The sequence below is a fragment of the Polyodon spathula genome, chromosome 2, assembly GCF_017654505.1.
Source record: "Polyodon spathula isolate WHYD16114869_AA chromosome 2, ASM1765450v1, whole genome shotgun sequence".
Classification (NCBI taxonomy): Eukaryota; Metazoa; Chordata; class Actinopteri; order Acipenseriformes; family Polyodontidae; genus Polyodon; species Polyodon spathula.
In genome coordinates this window covers 77,790,948-77,814,732 of record NC_054535.1, presented here as the reverse complement: position 1 = coordinate 77,814,732, position 23,785 = coordinate 77,790,948, and the positions used below count along the sequence as shown (strand labels likewise).

The window sequence follows — 23,785 nt, the reverse complement described above, 5'->3', positions numbered from 1 at the left end:
AATTGCAGTGTAGAATAAAAGAAACGGTATTAATACCGTAATGTACCTAAACCGCGGTAAACCAAAAAAAAGGTATACCAACCCAACCCTAGTCTGTTTATCATCCACAGACGGACGGTTTGGTGGAATGATTTAATCAGACCTTGAAGCAGATGCTGAGACGTTTTGTAACTCAAGTGCAAAAACATTGGGCAGTGCTCCTTCCCTACCTCCTTTTTGCAGTGAGAGAGGTGCCGTAGAGTTCGATAGGGTTCTCCCCTTTCGAGCTCTTGTATCGCTGACAGCCTCGCGGCATCCTCGATCTGTTGAGATAGGGGTGGGAGGAGCACAAAGGCTTGTTCAAAAATGTAATGAAGTATATGCTCCTACTAAGAGATTGCCTGGATTTGGTCAGTCATTTGGCCCAGGACAACCTCAAATTGGCTCTGCAACGGCAACAGCAGCATTACAATAAAAATGCATTAATTCTGATTACAAGGTAATCCTGCTGCTTCCCTCCTCAGAATCGAAATTATGTGCTAAATGGCAGGGGCCATATGAAGTGATTCGGCCTATAGGAAAGGTGAATTATGAAATTAGACAGCCTGATGGCCGTAATGAAAGTGAAATTTATCATGTAAATTTATTAAAACCCTGGCAGGCAAGGAGGCCTTATTTATAGCCCCAGGTAATGTAGAGGGTGATTTACGCCCCTGTCCAGAGACCCCTAGCACTAAAATCATTTTGATGGGGGAAGCAATTGATTCCAGATCAGCAATGCGAGCTGAGTAAACTTATTAGGGAGTTCAACAATGTTTTTAATGACTTCCCTGGCAGAATTAACTTAGTTGAATATGACATTATCTCTCCACCAGGTGTCACAGTATCAGAGAGACTTTACCGGATCCCAGAAAGTCGACAAAGTGAAAGGTTTGTAAAGAGATATGGAACATGCTCGAACTTGGGTTGATTGAGCCTTCCAGGAGCGAGTGGTGCAGTCCAATTGCCACAGTGGCCAAGAAAGATGGCACCAATCGCTTCTGTGTGAACTTCCAGAAGGTAAATGCTATTGCCAAGTTCGATGCGTTCCCTATGCCTTTGGTCGACGAACTTTTAGATAGACTGGGAAAGGCTAAGTTTATCTCGACTCTGGTCCTGACCAAGGGATGCTGGCAAATCCCCTTAACCTGCAGTTCTAGACTAACCTCAAAACCAAGTCGTTTGGGCTACATGGTGTGCCCGCTGCCTTTCAGAGACTAATTGACATGTTTTTACGCCCACATCGTGAAAATGCAGCAGCGTATATCGACGATGTGGTAATTTACAGCTCCACCTGGCAAGATATTTGGCTAGGGTTACAGCTGTCCTTCAGTGTCTAAGGGTAGCCTGACTGACAGCTAACTTGAGAAAATGTGCGTTTGCTGAAATGAAGTCATTGTTGCTATCACAGTTCGTGATATCTTGGGCCTGTCATACTCGAATAACATTCGCAGCGCACATTTTCAAGACACTTTCAAAATAACTTATTTTGTCAAATACAGGAGCCATTGGAACGTCATTCACATTACCGCCATGTTGTGTTAAGACCTGGCTGATAACAGATTAAGATGTTCCCTTTCCTATTATACATGAGAATATTCTGCTCACTTATTAAGAGTTGAATGACAAAGCAGAAATCAATTACCGCTGGTGTTGGAGTTAACGCTCCAGATATGATTTGACCTTACTTTCAGGTCCTGTTTATATGAAGCAAAATAGCAAATGCCCATCAAAATGAAATATGATTCAAAGTTTACTAAACAGATTTTTTTGTTTGTTTTGTTTTTTTGCTTGGGGATCCAATGGTTTATTCTCCATTTTAGCAAAAACAAAACAGGGCAAGAATTGAATAGTTTGGCAATACCCTCTGCTCGGATTAACCTGGTAAAAAGAAGCTGTTAGCTAGATAGATGGAGGGGGCAGCTGCTGATCTTCAGTTCTCCAGACTCTGTGGTCTGTGGTGAGGTGACATTCAAATTGTGCATTAAGAAAACTGGCGTAAATATACAAAAAATAGATTTTTTTTTTTGTTGAAAAAATTTATGGAGATACAAAGGACAGCTCAAACTCTCGAACTGAAGTAGTTTTTCTTAGAAAAAACAGTAACTGTGAGGTGAGCACTGGACCGGGGTAACCTGTTCACATGTTACCTGTTTACATTGTATTTGACATACTGGACAGGTGTTTACATTGACCAAGCCACATTTAAACACATATTCCCTTGAGGCAAACTGTCACGCCAGCTGGGAATTATCTAGGGTGGAAATGTCTTGCAGCTGGACAAATTGAATGAGATGTTTTCTTAATAATATGTTCTTGACATATTGTCAAGATGCAATTGGTCGAAACACTGTAACTGCTGCCATTTGACATAGTGATTTATTCTAAGGCAGAGTTCTGCTTTTGGTTGACCAGGCTTAAGCAGCAAGCACTGTAGCAGGACTGAGGAATTATATCACTAGAAGAGTATATACAGTATATATCACATAGGAATGATTTGGAATGATTATATTATTGGTTACAGGAATGTTCTTTTCTTTTTGTACAAGCTAGGCTGCTATCTGAATACAGCTAGACTTCTGTATGTTTGTTTATTTCAATATGTTTTTTGACTACACGGCTACATTTTTAGATCCATTTTGGTCAACTTTGCAATGACCTGTGTTTCAAGGCATTATTGCACATCCGTATACTGTCAACCCTGGAGAAAAGTGTCTGTAGGTCATGAATTCTTACTCTCCTTGGAAATGGATGTTACCAGTTGTACAGTATTGTATTCATAGCTATACATTTTTTTAAGTTATTTTTCTAATCTAATCCAGCCTTTGGTGTTATTCGTGCTACATTAATAACTACGCACAAATGATTTGGAGTACAGTTCGTAACATCATTAAAGTGTATAGTAGATTTTATAACGATTGTGTCGCATCAATTCCCTTTTAAGAAAAAGGTTCCCTTTTGTATTACAAAACACAATTGCCTTAACCTAATGTAGTCATATGTTCTATTTTATAGTACAAGGAAGGAGGGAAGGACATACTAGGAATGCAGGCTGCAAGTTGGGACAATATTATTGCTGCAAATATAACTGCAACACTTTGTTTTTATATCAGGTTAATGCTGCCAAATCCTTGTTTCTGACAAAAAAGTTAGTAGAGTAGGAAAACCCTTAAGAACAAAGGATAAAAAACACAACTGGTGCCTGATTTCTCTGTTGGTGCTAACAGAATAAACACTTCGGAAGCACTAAATCCCTTCTTGTTTCATTAATAATAACTGGATTCATATTTATCACACCAAGCGTTGTGCAGTAAACGTATATACTCATGACAGCAGTGCAGGGAGTGAGACGCATGTCAATAAACACTGTCAGCCCTGTTAATGCTACTTTAATTATGTGGAGGAAAGTGCACAGCTCTTTGTAAATGATTCACTGTCGAATAGTCTAATGGTGCATGTGATGGTATTAGTAGAAAGACTCCCAGATGTCAGTATTGTGGAAATCGCTGATTGCATGGGACTGCAGAGTGATTAATTCAACAAATATGTAAAACCCCTTGGGACAACAGTACATGTCTGTACTTTTTAAAAGATATGTCTGGGGCTCCTCTTCTCGGAGTCAAAGTTTCTAGAGAATGTGAGCTTTTTGTTTTTGTTCTTGTTAAAACTGGGCAACGTACTGAAATCTTGTGTGTGTTAATATAGTACTTGTTCTCTATCTCCAACAGTGGAAAAACATTTTGCAAGCTTTACTTATACTGTACAGTATGTAGATCATGTATTTTTGTTATATACAATACATTTAATGAATGTAAAGCAGGATTCCAGAGACAAATATAAATAATGTGCATGACATTAGCATGTTCCCTTGACACATGAGAACAGTGTACATGTTACATTTTTACGATAGCCTTCAAACCAATCAGGCCACATACATGACTATACACCTTACTATATTCATTCCTATTATCTGACCATGCCCTGATCATGAATTCTGAAACACACACACACACACCTGCTGCTGCATTCACATTAACTTCCTGAGCTGGCATGTGCCAAAGCAGTAGCTGCACTGACATGCAATCAGGGTTTTTGTATGGATTTCTGAATACACATTTTGCCCATAATAGATTTTTCTAGCATCTACTATGCCTATTTGGCTGCTGGGTGATCCATTTCAGGACTATCGGTAGAAATGCACTGTATGATTGACATACAACAGCATCAGTGTTCATTAATGATACCTACACTAGAAAAGCCAACATTTTACTTTCACTTCAGAGCTAATTTCCATTAAAGTAAAGCCAATGATCAATCACATACCTAAATAAACACAATTGCCAGGAATGTACAATGCAACAGCATGACAATCAAAAATAAATATGCACATTCTACCTTGCTACATAAAAACAAGTATAAAAACATTCCTCAACATCCATCTGTGAAACTTTCAAAAGAACATAATCTGAAAATCCTGGAATTAGACTTTATAATCTGCAAGACTTTCAAGATATCCACTCAAATGGTCTCAAAATATAATTTTTTTTCTGATTTGTGGTTAATCATGTTTTTTTCTTGTTTTAGAAAGTTTAGTTTCCATGTTAATAGCACAATGAGACATTTTTAATGTTGCACTTGTTTCATGGCAGTAATCAATTAGCTGAGTAATACACACATGGCAAGGATGATAATGAAGGAGGGGGTAGGTATTCATTGAGATGAATTCACCATGAAGCACGTGGGTGCCTAATAGGGTTCGCAATCTTTATTTGCAAAGACGTGGTCCTGCATAAAGAGATGCAGTGAGATGGTGGCCGTCGAGTCCCCAAGGAGCTTCCGTTGCCAATCAGCCTAATGATCCTCAGAAGCGTTTGTCATAGCTTCCTTAATAAGCTTGAGCGGGGATTTGGGCTGAGCAGAATCATTTTGAAAAGAAAATCAAAGAGGCTGTCAGAATCCAAACTCGCAGAAAGAGTTCTAATCCACTCAGGGAGGTATGGAGACAGTGAATCGCTGAATGCAGCACTTCTTGATGACAACTGAAAAGAGCTCCAGGTGGAATGCATTGATATATTATTAAACAAAACAGACTAAAAGGAAAGATTAGTTGAGGAAACACAGAGGAAAGCAACTCTAGTTGCATTCAGTCACAAAGGGCTATTGTGTTCTACACCCCAGTGACATCTAGTGGTAAAGCAGATTATTATTACACCCTCACATCTTACAAGAACCCTTGGCAGTTGGCATTTAAAAAAACAAACATGGGTTGAGGAATATTATATTAATTCCTTTTTAAACTGAACTGGTTAAACATGTTAAATAGAACTTCATATTCTTTTGAATGGATGGTAATTTGTATTGCAGTCTGGGTGTGTGGGAAGGAGTATGTTAATATGCTAATTCAGGGTATTACTCACAAAAAATAAGGCATGGTGAGTTTTGACATTGAGTCTATGTTCAAAATAAACATGGTGCATTGTTTGTTTCTGATTACGATATGCATGGAGGGAGAGTATGTATCTGTCAGGCTTGCAATGGACAGCTAAACGACTGAGACACACTGGGGTCTGCTTAAATCAAGACCCTTTGTGTATATTAAGTTATTAGCAGTGCACTTATTAGACATACTGTACAGCTGACCTTCAAAGAAATTAGACAATCATTTCATCAAATCTCTTTGACAATGATGTCTGTGTTTATACACATAACCATACACACATATATGCAAAACTCATTGAAAGTCTTTTTATTTCTATTGTGAATACACACATTTGCCTTCAAGAAAATGTAATGGAATTCATTGCAACATAAAAAAAGTCAATGTTGGTCTTTAAACACCAGTTTCCAAAATTCCTCAACTGTAAAGTTTGCATTCCTCTCAGCCAGCTGCCTCAGTGCTCGAGCCTCCTTCTCGGACTGCTCAAAGCTGGGTTTCCACACCTCCCTCAGAGATGACCATCTTGTGGGGCCATGTGACAGGCTGAAGGCCTTGGGTTCTGGGCAGCTAAGATGATTTGCTTGTGCCTGCCACAATCTCGGCACCAACCCCTGTCAAAAAAATGATACATGTAAGACAAAAAACTAAAATTAAAATTGACTTAATGGCTTTACACTAATTCTGTCATTTATAAAAAAGCTTTGCAGATACAGAAGGACCAAAAATGAGAGACCATTGAATAGCTTTTCAAATGACAATGAGCGTCCTTCTATTCATTTCCATGGGCTATGCGATGTCATCACCATGGTTACCTTAAAACCTTTTTCTTTGTTGTTTTTAGTGTCATATTACCTCACAGCCATTGAATAATCAGATTATGGCACTCAGTGTGTGTGTGTGTGTGTGTCATTGTGGGATAATGCCACTTCATAACACACCCGAGGCAGATCCAGCAAGAAGATAAAAAGCAGGGTGATCAAACTCAAATCAAAGCACTTTACAGTCCTATTCTTTCAGTATTTGTTCAAAAATAAGAAATGGGGAAATGTAAATGTAAGCTAAGTAAGTGCACTGAACTGTTATGAGTAGCACACAAGCCAAGCCACAAACAAAAGCAGTAAGAAGTCTGAAGATGGTACAGTTGAGTAGAGATGCAGCTGAAGGCCATGCATTATTGCGTATAATCGGGGTGCGGAAAATTGAAGTGTTACTGTACCATAGAAACAGGTGGTGCACAATCTGCTGAAAAGGCAGTAAAAATCAAGGACTTTTCCTAACCTATCCTGGCAAAGAGAGAAAAAAGTAAACTCTCAGGAGTAAGTCCTCAGTACCCAGTCACTGCTTTTCCAATAACTTGTGTGTTTTCAATGTCCATGCAATTTTCATGTTACCCTTCAGGCAAATTGCAGTGATGTGCCACAATGAGATATATTCAAAAGGACTGATCAATAAAATACAAAACCATAAAAAAAAAACAATCTATCAAATACAATGGAAAATGTGAGATGTATGAAGTGATGGTAATAATATTTTGTCCTGGTTAATCCAAAGGAATTTCAATGCAGACATTTCAACAGACTATTTATTGATTAGTACTATAAAAGGGTTAAATGCAAACACCATGTACCTGTTTCTTTCTGTTGATGTTCTCCCACACCCTGTTACACACCATACATTCAAAGGCATCGATATAGTTATCCTGGGACATATCTTGAACTCCCCAACTGCGTTCCTTCATCGTGGTCAGAAGCAACTGGTTTGAGATTTCACCGTTCCACTTCCACTCCAGGTAGGCCTCATACTTTTCGTCATTTTGGTCAAGATCCTTTATATACACTGCCAGGTCTTGCGGGGAGGCAAATGTGTTGACTAGGACCGCGCTTTTATTACTGGGGAGCCACTTTGCAATACTGGGAGATCCATAGTATACAGGGACCACTCCAAGCTTTAGGGGTCGCCAGAACTTTTCTGTAATGTAGTCGTCACACACTGCATTTTCAAAAGAAAGGCTGAACTTGTACTGGGCAAGAATCCCGTAGAAGTGATGGTCATCCATTGCGCTCGGGTTCTTCAGGGGAGGAGGCAAGTCCCTGTTATGGAGACACTCCCCGTAAGAATCCACCTCAATGTACTTCATGAGCTCCCACACGTAGCTATCCCTATCTGAAGGTGGGTCACAGTCAGACTGCACATAAACCAGCGGAGCCAGCTTTTGTCTCCGGCTGTTCTTCTTGGATAAAGGAACCAGGTAGGTGTGTGACTTCAGCACCTCCACACTTTCCAGGTACTGCGTGGTGAGAGGCATGTGGGAGTGGCTGCTGAAGGTTGCTGTGTGGTTGAAAAGAGTGATGGACGGTTCATGGAAGAGTTTATAGTTGTTTTTAGGGGACTCTTCGTGGAACAGGGCCCAGTGATGACTGGGTTTGCGAGGAAAAGGAAGGCTCTCTATGTTGAAGTCAGTACCTGATAAATCAGAAAGAAATTACAATGCGGTTTAAGGCTAGACACAAAAAGTAGACAAGTCCTAAATCTTGTTAGAATAACTAACTGTCAGTTATATTTGTCTACAGAAAAACACACTCCCACATGCTGACCAGCAAAAAAGCGCTTCCCTGTTTCTTTTTTTTTACTATTATTATTATTATTATTATTATTATTATTATTATTATTATTATTATTAATAATAATAATAATAATAATAACAATAATAATTAAAGCTCAATTAACCGCCCTTTAATTGGTTTCTTTTTCGTTAAGAACAACATCCACCAAACATCACTAATTAAAGGATGAGTTATAATAATTAGTAAATGGGCCTTCCTTATCTGGGAGCTCAGCCATTACAGGTTTCAATATAATAAAAGGTACTTGATATTAAAACACATGAATTTACCTAGGGCCTTTCCATCTAATATCAGCAACAATCAACTAACTGCACTGTACTGATACCTCTAAAAGCACAACACGAAAGTTCAAATTCAGAATGTCACTGAAGATCATCCAGATTCTGTTCTGTATTAAACTGCCACTGCATTTCCCCTGGGTGTCTTACCTCTTTCTTTTTTTTTGTTACAGTACTAAAAAATCACGCCTCTTTGCTAGATAACTTTCTGCAAAAATGTGCATGCTGTTGCTTTTCTATTAAACTGGAGTCTGGGAGCACAACCAGCCATAATAAACAGGACTGCCCTGCACAATTTAATTTAGTAAATCATGCAGATCTTTGTCAAGCTCTTTAACCTGGACATCAACACAGAAAACATTATGAACCAAAAACATGAATTCAATATCTACCTGCACTGTGTGCTAGTGATGGGCTAAATATATACACGTCTTATACCAGTATATATATATATATATATATATATATATATATATATATATATATATATATATATATATATATATATATATATATATATATATACACATACACATACATACACACACAGTGCCTTGCAAAAGTATTCAGACCCCTGACCAATTCTCTCATATTACTGAATTACAAATGGTACACTGAAATTTCGTTCCGTTCGATATTTTATTTTTAAACAGTGAAACTCAAAATCAATTATTGTAAGGTGACATTGGTTTTATGTTGGGAAATATATTTAAGAAAAATAAAAAATTGAAATATCTTGCTTGCATAAGTATTCAACCCCCACAGATTAATATTTGGTAGAGCCACCTTTCGCTGCAATAAGTATGTACCAGCCTTGCACACAGTGTCGGAGTGATTTTGGGCCATTCTTCTTGAGATTTTTCTTCTTGTGCCATTCCAGATTTGCTCCAGGTTGTTCAGGTTGGTTGGACGACGCTTGTGGACGCAATTTTCAAACAGTGCCACACATTCTCAATAGGACTGAGATCAGGACTTTGACTGGGCCACTGTAGGACATTCACCTTTTTGTTCTTGAGCCACTCCAATGTTTTGGATGGAGCAAAATACAGGAAAATACTGCAAGAGAATCTGCTTCAGTTTTTTAGCAGACTGAAGCAGATTATCTTGCAGTATTTTCCTGTATTTTGCTCCATCCATTCTTCCTTCAATTGTAACAAGATACCCAGTCCCTGCTGATGAGAAGCATCCCCACAGCATGATGCTGCCACCACCATACTTCACTGTAGGGATGGTGTGTCTTGAGGCATGGGCAGTGTTAGGTTTGCACCACACATAGCGCTTTGAGTTTTGGCCAAAAAGCTCTATCTTGGTCTCATCTGACCACAAAACCTTTTCCCACACCGCAGCTGGGTCAATCTCATGCTTTCTGGCAAACTCCAGACGTGCTTTCAGATGGTACTTTTTGAGTAACTGCTTCTTTCTTGCCACCCTCCCATACAGGCCAATGTTATGCAGAGCTATGATATGGTTGACTGGTGCACCATTACTCCACTCACAGCCACTGAACTCTGTAGCTCCTTCAAAGTGATTGTTGGCCTCTCTGTGGCTTCTCTCACAAGTCTCCTTCTTGTTTGAGTGCTGAGTTTTGAGGGGCGGCCTTTTCTTGGCAGTGCCTGGGTGGTGTGATGCAGCTTCCACTTCATGATTATTGATCCAACAGTGCTCACTGGGATATCCAAACACTTGGATATTATTTTGTACCCTTTCCCTAATCTATGCATTTGTATTTATCTCTAACTTCTGTAGAATGCTCTTTGGTCTTCATTTTTCTTCAGATTCACAGCCTTACAAATGATCTTTCAACAGTGGGGTTTTTATCCAGAAAATGTGACAGCAACTTTAATGGTTCACAGGTGGAGGCCAATGGTAAGGTAATTGTGTCCTTGTTAGGGCAATTTCTTTCATCGGTGCAAACTGGGAGCTTCCACAGCACAGGGGTTGAATACTTATGCAAGCAAGATATTTCAGTTTTTTATTTTTCTTAAAAATATTTCCCAACATAAAACCAATGTCACCTTACAATAATTGATTCTGAGTTTCAGTGTTTAAAAATAAAATATCAAACAGAATGAAATTTCAATGTACCATTTGTAATTCGGTAATATGAGAGAATTGGTCAGGGGTCCGAATACTTTTGCAAGCCATTGTGTTTCTTTATATATATATATATCTATATATCTATATCTATATCTATATCTATATCATATATATATATATATATATATATATATATATAAATTTTGCCTTGCATAAAGAAGGAAAAACATTGAGTGAAATAGTTCACATCCCTTGATTTTCAAGGTGTGGTATCCAAAGCATAATCAACAAGTACAGAGAAACATCATCTTTAATTGACAAACCCAGGACTGGAAACCCAAAAACCTGTCTAACAAAGATGAACAATAATTGATAATATCATTAACAAATAGAAAGACGACAAGCTTTGAATTGGTAACAGAACTGGCAGACAGCTTTCTGCGTCTTCCAGTCCTGGGTTTGTCAATTACAGATGATGTTTCTCTGTACTTGTTGATTATGCGAGCTACTTCACTCAGTTTTTCCTTCTTTATGCAAGTCATGCTTGTTATAATAGAAGAAAACACTAGTGGAGGCTTTGAATAAATTGTTGATGCTCACAATCCAACAGAGCAGAAAAATGCAACATGTCTAAGACTGTTGCACAGCAGTGTGTATATATACTGTAGCGATCTCAGTTAACACAAGCAGGCGCATCACGCAGGGCAAGGCAATCCACACACAGGACGGGTGCGAACCCGGGTCCTCTCGTAATAAAGCATATCGCCGATGCCTCTGTACAAAAGAGCCAGGCCTCTGCAAGAAGCTATATCAGGCTTATGTTTTCTGTGTAATTATGTGCCCCTTCCCCCATGCAGGCTACACTATATATATATATATACATATATATATATATATACACACACACACACACACAGTACTGCTGTCAATGAATAGCATTTAACTTCTGCAATTAACGCGTACATTTTTTGAGAGATTCATTTTTTAACACACATTAATCACACTCCCGTCTTGTCCTTCTTAGCATACCGTTGTTCATTTCCTGCGGCAGTATTTTAGTGCACGCCAGGACTGAACGAGTGTTGTCATCGTTTGAATATAAAGTTTGTCAAGAAACTGCATTAAGTAGCAAAGCGCTCAAATGGAAAGTATCACAGAAGTGCATCTAGTCTGCTGTACCACCTGCGTGCTAAACATGCTTCCACTCCTCAAAATAATAATTCTGCTACAGACAACAACAAATGAAACCCGTCGGTTTCACACAATACTTTTAGAAATTCAGGATCACTGCAAACCCATGAATCAAGCTAAGTACGATACTATAGCCAGTGCTGTTGGGCAGCTACCGACTGCAGACCGTTAACATTGTAACTTTGTTTTATTTCAATAGCCAAATTTATTTTTAAACTATATTATTTACACTTATGGAAGCTATAACTGTTATTATATTATTTAAACAGCAATGAAAAACATCAGTTTATCAGTAAAGGAAACTGATAATTGTAAATGCAGTAAGGTGAGCAACAAATTGACTCCACTGTGATATAGCAGTTCGTTCGAACAATTTTAATTGAATATAAAACTATAACGAGAACCCAGAAATAGGAAAACAGGGTGTTTATGCTTGGTTGTTTTTTGGATAATAATAATAATAATAATAATAATAATAATAATAATAATAATAATAATAATAATAATATAGGCTGGTAAAGTGTATGTGTGCTCTTCAGAGGAGCTGGCCGGATTCATGAAGTGTATAAACAATGTCCAAACGAGATTTCGCTGTTCAGTATTCTTTATTTCCTTGGCACAGGTCTGTTGCTTTTAGTTACAGCATTAGAATACAGCGCTCAAAGTAACCTTTGGTAGGCCGCCAGTGGCGTATTTTTTTAATTGCTTCACAGCCCTAATATATATCCAATATATATGGTGTCATCTCTCAAGTAATGAGCCCCCTCTAGTGTTTTGTTTGTGAAATGGAATAGTAATGTGCAAATGCAATCTTTAAAACTGAACTCTTATAAATTAATTACTTTGAAATATTTGTATTCTTGTTGACATTACTCTTAGTTTTGACAATTTCATTTGAATGTTTAGACGCATTATATATATATATATATATATATATATATATATATATATATATATATAGAGTGGGAAACTATACAGACACACTGCAACGTATGTTGCTGCTTCCCGTAGTATATAGTATATATAGATATATATTATATATGACACAGTATGACACACTGCAACCCTTTTATAACACTGTAGTCGGGAGCCACAGTTGAGACTGTGCTGTTTGTGTTCCGCCTTCTAACAAGAATACTAGTGTTAGTGTAATGGCATTATGGGGTAAAATGGAGCCATGACCATACCGCCTTATAAAGGGAGTGCACTGTGTGTGTGTGTGTACATACATACACACACACACACACACACACACACACATATATATGTATACATATACATATACAGCTCTGCAAAAAATTAAGAGACCACTGCAAAGTTATCAGTTTTTCTGGTTTTACTATTTATAGGTATATGTTTGGGTAAAATGAACATTTTTGTTTTATTCTATAAACTACTGACAACATTTCTCCCAAATTCCAAATAAAAATATTGTCATTTAGAGCATTTATTTGCAGAAAATGACAACTGGTCAAAATAACAAAAAAGATGCATCAATATTTGGTGGAATAACCCTGATTTTCAAGTACAGCTTTCATGCGTCTTGGCATGCTCTCCACCAGTCTTTCACATTGATGTTGGGTGACTTTATGCCACTCCTGGCGCAAAAATTCAAGCAGCTCGGCTTTGTTTGATGGCTTGTGACCATCCATCTTCCTCTTGATCACATTCCAGAGGTTTTCAATGGGGTTCAGGTCTGGACATTGGGCTGGCCATGACAGGGTCTTGATCTGGTGGTCCTCCATCCACACCTTGATTGACCTGGCTGTGTGGCATGGAGCATTGTTCTGCTGGAAAAAACAATCCTCAGAGTTGGGGAACATTGTCAGAGCAGAAGAAAGCAAGTTTTCTTCCAGGACAACCTTGTACTTGGCTTGATTCATGCCAAAGCTGCCCGATTCCAGACTTGCTGAAGAACCCCCAGATCATCACCGATCCTCCACCACATTTCACAGTGGGTGCGAGACACTATGGCTTGCAGGCCTCTCCAGGTCTCCGTCTAACCATCAGACGACCAGGTGTTGGGCAAAGTTGAGAACTGGACTCATCAGAGAAGATGACCTTACTCCAGTCCTCTACGGTCCAATCCCTATGGTCTTTTGCAAACCTCAGCCTGGCTCTTCTTTGCTTCTCATTGATGAAGGGCTTTTTTCTAGCTTTGCACGACTTCAGCCCTGCCCCTAGGAGCCTGTTTCGAACCGTCCTCGCCGTGCACTTCACCCCAGCTGCCGTTTGCCATTCTTTTTGTAGGTCACTTGATGTCATCCTACGGTTGCTGAGTGACATTTGAATGAGTTGGCGGTCATCCCAGTCAGTGGAGAGTCGTTTTCGCCCTCTGCCGGTCTGTAGCTTTGTTGTCCCCAATGTGTGCTGCTTGACCTTGTTCTTATGAACCGCCGTCTTTGAAATTTTAAGGATGGAAGCAACCCGACGCTCACTGTATCCCTCTGCCAGTAAAGCCAGAATTGAACCCTTCTTTTCCTCACTCAAAACTTTCCTTTTCAACTCTTTGGGCATGGTCAATAGTTATTTTTTTTATTCTAATTACTTTTGAGGTACTACTAGCACTGTTTTGCCATCCAGCTGGTCCTATTGCAAGAAGATAGTGATGACCACAGGAGTGGTTTTTATACTTTTTCTTGTTAAATAAGATTTGGTTCATGTGATCCCCTAATCAGCACCTCATTCAGTAGAATGAAGTGTGCCTGTGTTGGAATTCAACAGACACTGGAATGGAATGGCTGCCATACATGTAGAGATGCTGATTTAAGAAAAATTTGCAGTGGTCTCTTAATTTTTTCCAGAGCTGTATATATACACACACACACACACACACACACACACACACACACACACACACACATATATATATAGAGAGACACACACACACACACACACACACACACCAAAAAGCCAGCTGCCCAACGTTTCGATATGTTATACATATCTTTCTTAAGGGAGCCTGTGTTTGAATCAAAACATTGGAGGTATTTATAGGTGTTTGACTGCATGACAACTACTTGTTACTGTTCATATTCAAATCCATGATTTATTCTTACATGATGTAATGGTGTTTTATATATTGTGACCTGTTTACTTATATCTTTAAATCTATAATTATAATTATATTATTTATAATTATATTATAATGATACTTTCATTGTGATAACACTTAAGTATTTTTTATTAATGTATATTTGTGAGTGTAGAAGACTAATTCCTGTTTTCAAACGCTCCTCATAATAAAATATAGCACTTTACAATAATTAAACAAATACTGGAAAAGGAGCGGCCATCTTGGGCTTTTGTGGTAAGGTAACTCATTCTTTTCAGATGTAACTTTTCTGTACAGCATTTTTAATTTTGGGATCTGTTTTGCAGGTTTATCTATAAAAGTCATTATTTTGATATTTGGCCAAAGGGTTTCAATATTTCGTTATTTTTTACTTAACTTATGAATAAATCAAATTCAGTAAATGTGACTGAAAAGGCAATTTTGGTTGCGCAAACGATACTAAACCCTTGATGTTGCTCATTAGTCATAGTTAAATTCCGCAGCCTGTTTGTTTAACATGTTTATATTGATGATACTTACCATAAAAAAGGAACCCCTCTGTCATGGGGTGGTCATAGTAAGTCTTATCAATGGTGAAGAAACAAGTGTTCTTCCCACAGTCTCCTAACCTGCCCACTTCACCAGTCAGAGGAGACCACCACACAAGAATGGGATACTGCTGGCCTGGGTCAGACAGTCTTTGAATACCATTCAGCAGACTGTTATTCTTAAAGAGATTAAGCTGTTCCACATGTTTGTTTCCATGCAGATCAGAGTGACTTGGCTTCTTTTTTTCAAACTGTCCCAATTCCACCAGAACCTAAAACACACAAAAAGAAAGATCCTTTAACGGACATGTTCCTGCATAGATTTACAATAACACACCACTAATATACACACTGCAGCTATTGGCACACGTTAAACGGGACATACTGGAATACTCATAGTATACCTTGGATTTTGTGAATGGGAATCTCAATTAAAAGAGAAATAATCTTGCAATATTGGACAATGTGAATTACTGCCTTTGATTCAGAGTAGATTGCTGACATTTTGCCTATTGTTGGTAAGGGAGTTAGCGTGTACTACAAGAACAATTATGCAGTTCTGGAAGCAAACAATGATTTAAAAATATATATCATAATCCTTGACCTTACAGTAAAAGCTGTACAAAATTAACTGCAAGACATTTTTCAGTGTTCATGAGATATAGTCACAATGAATTATAATAAAAAGAATACAAAACCAACATATCAGACAGCAGTACACAGCCTAGTTGTTTTAAGTTATTGTACATAGAAAAAAAGAGGAAATATTCTCTATTACTATAGCCTGTAGAGTTTCACGATACTACTACTGTAAATCTTTTAAATACCAGGAGCTGTCTTTTACACTTCTAACATAAACACATTCACCTACACTAAAATCTTTAAGAAAAAAAAAGTGGAGAACACATTAAAACACATGAACTTAGCGGCAGGAATAGTTAAACGTGGTTATTAGGAAAGATGAGGAATGAAACAGGCTGAAATACCAGGAGAAAAGGAAGAGCAGAAGGGGTCAGTTTTTCATCAGGGAATGAAAGGAGGAGCAGCAGCAGAGGGATTTAAGTCTCCCTGCAGAGGCAGATCAAGGGAGGCAGATCAAGCCTGCAAACACAAAAGAACAAGCCAGCAGAAATACCTGACCGAAACGGAAATTGCTTTGGTTCTTATAACCTGTACAATGCCCAACACCACTGCCCCACTGCCCCCCTGCCACCCCATCAAGCTGGTAAAACAATACACAAGGCATATTAATGGAATGTACTCATAACCAAATATTTTTAAGTTTAACTGCTCTTAAGTCATAATCGCTGTCTGTATATTTTTTCTCATTTGTATTTGCTCTTACTACTGATTTTATTGTATTTTATAGCTGCTTTTACCTGTAATATTTTGTATTGTGATATTCTGTAATGTGATATTTTGTATTGTGATATTCTGTAATGTGATATTTTGTAACAACGGTAAGTCGCCCTGGATAATAAATAAATTATGTATTGTATTTTGTGCTTATTAAACCATACTTCAACAGTGATTCAGAATATACCCAATGCATAAGTATGTTTAATTTTAGGTGCAGTGAACTATAGCTTAAATATTCTCTTTATGACTTGATGAAGGTATGGCTGAATAATTACTAAACAACCTAATTCTTCAGGAGTCCAAGTAACACGCAGGGAAACATAACATATAAAGCTTGTATTTGCAAAGAACCCCTGTTCTAGAAAACGTTGTTATTAAGAAACATATTGTCAATGAATTTCCAAATCAATACAAAAACATAAAAAACAATTATATATATATATATCGATATGGCGTGCCCCCATATATATATATATTATATTATATATAATATAATATATAATATATATATATGACGGCTGCTCTGCTTAAAAAAAAAAAAAAAATAAATAACTGTACCATTTGCATCTATATATAATTATATCCAGCCATGCGTGCCCACACTTGGTTCTGTTTTCTTAGAACGATGCTGCGCTACCTACTCTTGAATTTTATCAATTGATAACGGGAACTACTCGCTGTGAGTTTGTCGTGTTTATATTTTAGTAAATAAATACAACCATTTTCAGAAAACTACACAGTCACGTGACTTAGTAGGCACACTGTAAACGGAAGTCTGATTATGAAGATTAAATTACGGCGTGCTGTCTATTTAGGGTTAGTATTTTCAGCTGCAGGTGTTAGTTTGTAAACTCAATAAGTTAACTGCTGTTCTGCGTTTAATATAAACCTAATATTGTGCATGCTTTACATTATGCAAAATTAAATAAATGTGCTTTGTTTGTACCTGGAGCGCAACAATAAGAAAAAACAGGACTGAAAAGCAAAAACAGTAAACCCAAAGTTTCTTCACACGCAATCTTGCCATTACTCTGCAACTGCAGTGTTTGAACTCCGCTGATAATACTGTTGTTTTCTGTGAGGTCCTAGTTCTATTTTAGACCGGTACTTTACTACATTGTTTTTATTTCAACACAAATACTTCTGTTCTAACTCCCACCGTCTGGAATTGGAAGGAATTTTCACCTATCCTCACCGCGTTACACCGAGACCCTTGCATATTATTGTACGGTGACTTTGTCAATCAATGACATCTCCTGAAGCGGGTCACATAGCTGCCATGTTGTCTAAACCCTCGTCACGTGACAGTAGATAATTCTGGTATGGTTGGAATTGATTCTGTAAAATAAAATAAAAAACATTTATATCACAATTAAATTTGTTTATTGACTTTTTTATCATAATAATTAAGATAATAAGAAATAGCTTAAATATATTCACATTTTATTTCATGGTCAATTACTTTAAATATGTCAAAAAATATGTTTAAGTATAATCTCTCTCTCTGTATATATATATATATATATATATATATATATATATATATATATATATATATATATATATATATATATATATATATATAATGGTAATTTATAAATAAATTAGTACATGGAAGCTTTCTAGTGTTTGAAAAAAGATATAAATAAATCAAGATGCCTAACTTGTATTAAAATACTTCACCACACACCAACGGGACAATGTACTTGTTATATGTAATTTATCTCATTCGCTGCAGAAAATGCACTCCTGGTTGGCGTGTGGGAGAAAAAGACGATACCAACACAGTGTCTTCAAGGGGCTTGGACCCACCAGTGAGCAGAGAGGGCTGTTTTTCTCAGAATGGACACTATTTCAGACCTTATATCACTGTTATCAAAGGAGACCAGAAAATTACCTCTCTAAGAAGAACTACTACCAAGTTGTTTTTTTTTTTTTTCAGAAATATGCTACTTTAGTATTATATTCAATCGTATTGTTGCAGTCAGTGTGAAATTAAATATCGTGGCATTCATTTGGTTGTATAGATTAATAAAAAATGTGTATAAAAATCAATTAAATAAATATTGCCCTTTATCAAATAGACTGGCAAAAGAAATGCTTAATAAACTATTACAGTCATAACCAAATAATAATGTCCCATGTGCAAGAATGAAGCCTATTTGAAGATGCAATTCACTACAGCCTGTCATGCATTCAGCCGCCCACCAGAGGGAGTCTTTCAATTCAATAAAACACAATCATTCTGCAAGAAAAGGTTCCTTCATTTTGCTGTTTATCTCTATGCACTGTGTTTTAATTAGTTCTGGTCTGTAATTACCTGCTGTCTGTACTTTGGAATGGTTCTGCTGTACATCCGCATTGTGCCTTAGGAAATATGTCAGACATGACCTAGGAACATAATTTCCTTCAAAATGAACATTTCCTTGAAAAGTTCATACAAAAGTGTGCATTTCTATGTTTATCTAAATCAGAGGATGGGTCTCTCTTTAATTTACTTCCAGCGCTAAAGGAAACAAGTCCGTGCCTATCTTTGGAACGGTGCAAAAGTGAGTCCATATTGAGTGAGCGCATCAGTTCTGCAATCCATTAGAATGTTGAAAATAGAGGAATCGATTGTGCTGTTGAAGAAGTGTGGGCCCCATCCATAGCACAACCTCAATCATCTGCCATTTTAGTAAAGCGAAAACTAGCTAGATTTGACAGTTATGATACTTTCAGTAACCTTGATTTTTATGGGCTTGTTCAGATTCCAAATGATAACCTTTTTTTATGCAAAACATCATAAATTTAACATCATCATTTACAAACTCATTGGTCTGATGTGCAACAGGTAAAATTAACGAAGTCATACATTATTCAAACCTTAAAACCAGTGAAGGGCAAGTCATTGATTTCTTTTTTATTTCAGTATTATTTACTCCTTTTTAGTCTCTGCTGATCTTTTCAACGCCGATTATTTATAACTTCTCAGCTCGTTACTGTTAAGAAATGCAGTTAATCAATTGCTTCAATTCAATTTGCTTCAGTCGTCTGACATCCCTCAGTGAACACTGCCGACAAAAAAAGAAAAACATTCTAATTAAAGAACATTCTGATTGCATTGGACCATCTCCTTTCCATTGGCAAACTAGACCATTTTGGACATGGATCCAACCTGCCTTCTGTGTGTCTGCGGTATTTTATACTGTGGATCATTCTGTTTTGCTTCGTCGTCTTAAAGACCGTGTAGGCTTGAGTGGTACTATCTTAAACTGGTTCTTTTTGTATCTTTCAAACAGGAAACAGTTGTTCCATTAGGAGGGTTAGTATCATCCATTTCTGAAGTTGTTTCTGGTGTTCCACAGGGCTCCAGGTTGGGTCCCCTGCTCTTCTCTATTACATGTTGCCTCTGGGCAATATTATTCAGCACCATGGAGTAAGCTCATTGTTATGCTGACGACACTCAGTTGTACCTGTCTGTCAAACCTGATTTGACTGTAGCTGTGCTGTCTGCTTGTCTTTCTGACATAAAAAAAAATGGATACACCAAAATGTCCTTGTGGCAGGCTGGCGAGTGGAAAGAGGCCCAGAGACAGACTGCAGTTCAAAAAAATAACTATTTTATTATAAATAAACACAAAAATGAAAGTGCACAAGGGCCAAAACAAAGCAATTTAAACACAAAGAAAGACAAAAAGCAAAACTTACAAAAATAACAATTTCCAGGCTGGGCAATGCCTTCACTGGATTCAAACTTTCCAAACAACCAAAAAACCCCCCCCCCCCCCCCCAACCCCCCAACCTGCTTCCTCAGCTCCCTCTCTCCAAATGAGAAGCAGAGGCCTCCTTTTATGTCAGGTGGCTGGGCGCTGATTGATCGTTAATTAAACTAATCATCTAATCAACCCCAGCCACCTGAACACAATGAACCAAGGCAGGTAGGGGAAGTTAACCCCATCCCTGCCAATTTAAAAAGGGCAGAGCTTTGCTCTTCCACAGTCCTGAATTCAGATAAAGCTGAGATAATGTTTCTGGGTTCCTGTCATCAGATTCTAAATATTAATTTTACAGGCTTTGTCGTTGATAGTTTTGCACTGAAACTAAAATCTAAAATGCAGAACCTGGGTGTATTTTTAATCATGAGCTCTCATTTGGGGCCCATATTCGTAACATCATTAAAATCTCCTTTTTTCATCTCCAGGCTCAGGTCCTATTTATCTAGCCTGATACTGAGAGACTTACCATGCTTTCTTTTCTTCTAGGACTGATTATTGTAATGCTCTCTTTGCTGGCCTACCTGAAAAAGATCCACGACATGTTCAGGTTGAACAAAATGCAGCTGCAAGGGCGTTACCAAATTCTAGGAAATGTGATCATATCACCCTGGTTTTTACCTCATTACACTGGCTACTGGTATGATTTAGAGCTGATTTTAATATCCTTACCTATAAGGGGTTACATGCTATTGCTCCATTATTTCTCACTGTATTGTTCTCTCCACACATGCCTGGCTGTATATTACACTCACAGAATGCCAGGATGTTGTGACTTCCACAGTTTAAAATGCATGCCAGGGGTGAAAGGACATTCTCTTCCCTCTCGCCTCACCTTTGGAATTCCTTACCACCTTTGGTCAGAAAAGTAGAGTCTGTTCCTGTTTTTAAATGTCATTTAAAAATGTATCTTTTTCAAAAAGCATTTCCTGGTACATTGCCTTATGGCTCTGAATTGATTTTAAATAGCTGACTAACAAGTAAAACGTTTCTTATTCATTTTAAACTATTCATTTCTAATCATATCTACTCTGCTAAAAGTTGTTCAGCACTTTGAGAGGACCTGGTCTTGCAAGGCGCTGTATAGTGCAATGTTGTTGTTGTCATGGACGCAGTTCCACCCTAATTGAAATCCCCCAGGATTCCATTTAATCTCCCATGTTCTTCACATCTAGATGCCACCACTGGGGGCAATAATCCAGAGATACGTTCCTGGTTTTCACCACGATCTAGGTCTAGCTGTCGCTCTTAGTAGTCCTGGATGTGAAAGTCTAACGTCTAACGACATAATGTGTAACAAAAGGGGGAAATACCATAAGCAAGACTATTCTTTAACAATCTTTTCAGTTTACAGCAGCAAAGGTAAAATTAGTTCTCTTCATGTAGTCCTACTCCTACAGTCATACCAACGGGTGCATCAGTTCATAACTACGTCTACGTCTGCAGCTTTGTTTAACTCACCCGTGACTGCTGCTGCCACAGTCTGCCCCCAGTGAGCATCCCAGTCCTGCATGGAGCGTTCTAATTTGCTAGTTGGAGGTCAGTTAACCAATTACGTGCCCTCAATTGGTGCATGTGGATTTCTTTTCCATGCAGACTATATTGTCACCCTGCATCTAATACTGTATACTCACAGTTCTCTATGTGCTGTGTGCACAGTTAAGGGGTAGTGTGTGCAGTTCAATGTCATCTTTTCCACATTGCCCTAAAAGCCTCATCAAGCCTGCCGTGGAGGGCTTTGTGCAGTGCTAATGTGGAGGGGATATGAGCAGTGCTAATGTGGAGGGGTTATGAGCAGTGCTAATGTAGGGTTATGAGCAGTGCTAATGTAGGGTGATGAGCAGTGTTAATGTAGGGTTATGAGCAGTGCTAATGTGGAGGGGATATGCGCAGTGCTAACGTAGGGTAATGCACAGTGCTAACGTAGGGTAATGCGCAGTGTTAATGTAGCCTTATGAGCAGTGCTAACGTAGGGTAATGCGCAATGCTAATGTAGGGTTATGAGCAGTGCTAACGTAGGGTAATGCACCGTGTTAATGTAGGGTTATGAGCAGTGCTAACGTAGGGTGATGCGCAGTGCTAATGTAGGGTTATGCACAGTGCTAAAGTAGAATTATGAGCAGTGCTAATGTAGGATTATGAGCAGTGCTAACATAGGGTTATGAGCAGTGCTAATGTAGGGTTATGCGCAGTGCTAACTGCAGAGAATTTGAGGGCTACATGAAGACCACCTGACCCATTCCACTCACTTGACTTCAGCCCATGAAACCCAAGCCTCTGGGGGGAATATGCTGGCCCAGCCTTTGCCAAGTATTTTTTTCCCTGTAATTTAAAAACCAAGTATATAAATTTGAAGTATGTCATTTTTTTATTATGAATTTGCTCTTATTACATGCAGTAATGCATTTTTATTAATGGATGCCCCACATCACTTACAGCAGAAAAATGCCTGTGTGTACAAAATGGTGGTGTGTCTACAGTGATCAATACTTCCTTTAATAGATTGCCTGTCTTACCCTTTTTCAGCACTCTGATTCAACACACTGATTGTCTTCTTGCTCCCTATAGAAGAAAGCTAATGGAGATAAATGGAATCATTTTAATCTAAATGGAATTTAGTATCCTTTTACACAAAGTTAATTGTTCAGTAACTGATGAGGAAAAACTCTGAAGATCCACAGTAAAAATAATCTTCTTATAATTTATGTTTGCAAACAAGTTTTTTTTTAATGTTACATCTAAAGTGTTATTGTTACATCATTGTGTCTTGACTTCACCTTTAGTGGAATTTGATTGAGATAATCCTAGAACACAGCTGTGTACCAAAAATTAATGCAGAAACCTAGTAAAAAGTTACATGGCCGCAATATGGCAGCCAGCAGTAATCTTACACTGTAAGAAACACATTCTGTGAACTTTCAGAGCCCATAACATTACAAAACTTTCTCACAAGTTTTATAACATCTCTGATGAATCTTCCTGTCATGCAAATAGCACATTGTGTTAAGACTTTATTTTTAAGTTGTGCATTGTATTGATCAATACGTACTGCTTGTGCAGTGAATATCAAGTGCACATATGCACCTCTGTGATACTGTCTTTATTTTCACAAGAATGTTCCACCTACAGAACAGTCCAGTGCATTTGATCAGCTTCATTGCACACTAACCCATTTAACAGAGGTCAGAGGTCAGGTATAGCTGACAAGCAGTCATCAAGCACTGCTGGGGTATGTCTGGCAGCAGACTGACTAACAAGAACTGAGAAGGGTGACTGAATTTTTATTCTTTGTGACCTTCATTTTTCCTACAGGCTTTGATGAGGATGAATTGAAGGGTCTGTTGTTTGCCAAAGATGAGATGGCAGGCACATACAAATTCGAAGCGCATTGGTTTCCTTCTGTCACATCATCTGCTGTACATCATCCGTAGATATAATTTTCCATTACTCATGTCCAAATAACCACAGTGGTTCTATTAATCC

The 23,785-nt window shown here is 38.0% G+C and overlaps 1 protein-coding gene across 1 annotated transcript; it reads right to left on the bottom strand.

Moving 5' to 3' along the window:
- Window positions 1-3,856: 3,856 nt before the first annotated feature.
- Window positions 3,857-17,731, bottom strand: fut10 (fucosyltransferase 10). The gene is made up of 4 exons (XM_041230127.1): window positions 17,494-17,731; window positions 15,181-15,460; window positions 7,083-7,918; window positions 3,857-6,066 (listed from the first exon to the last, which is right to left on the bottom strand). The coding sequence occupies exons 1-4, from the start codon at window positions 17,572-17,574 to the stop codon at window positions 5,836-5,838; spliced, it is 1,428 nt and encodes a 475-aa protein (XP_041086061.1). The 5' UTR covers window positions 17,575-17,731; the 3' UTR covers window positions 3,857-5,835.
- Between the last annotated feature and the right edge of the window lie 6,054 nt (window positions 17,732-23,785).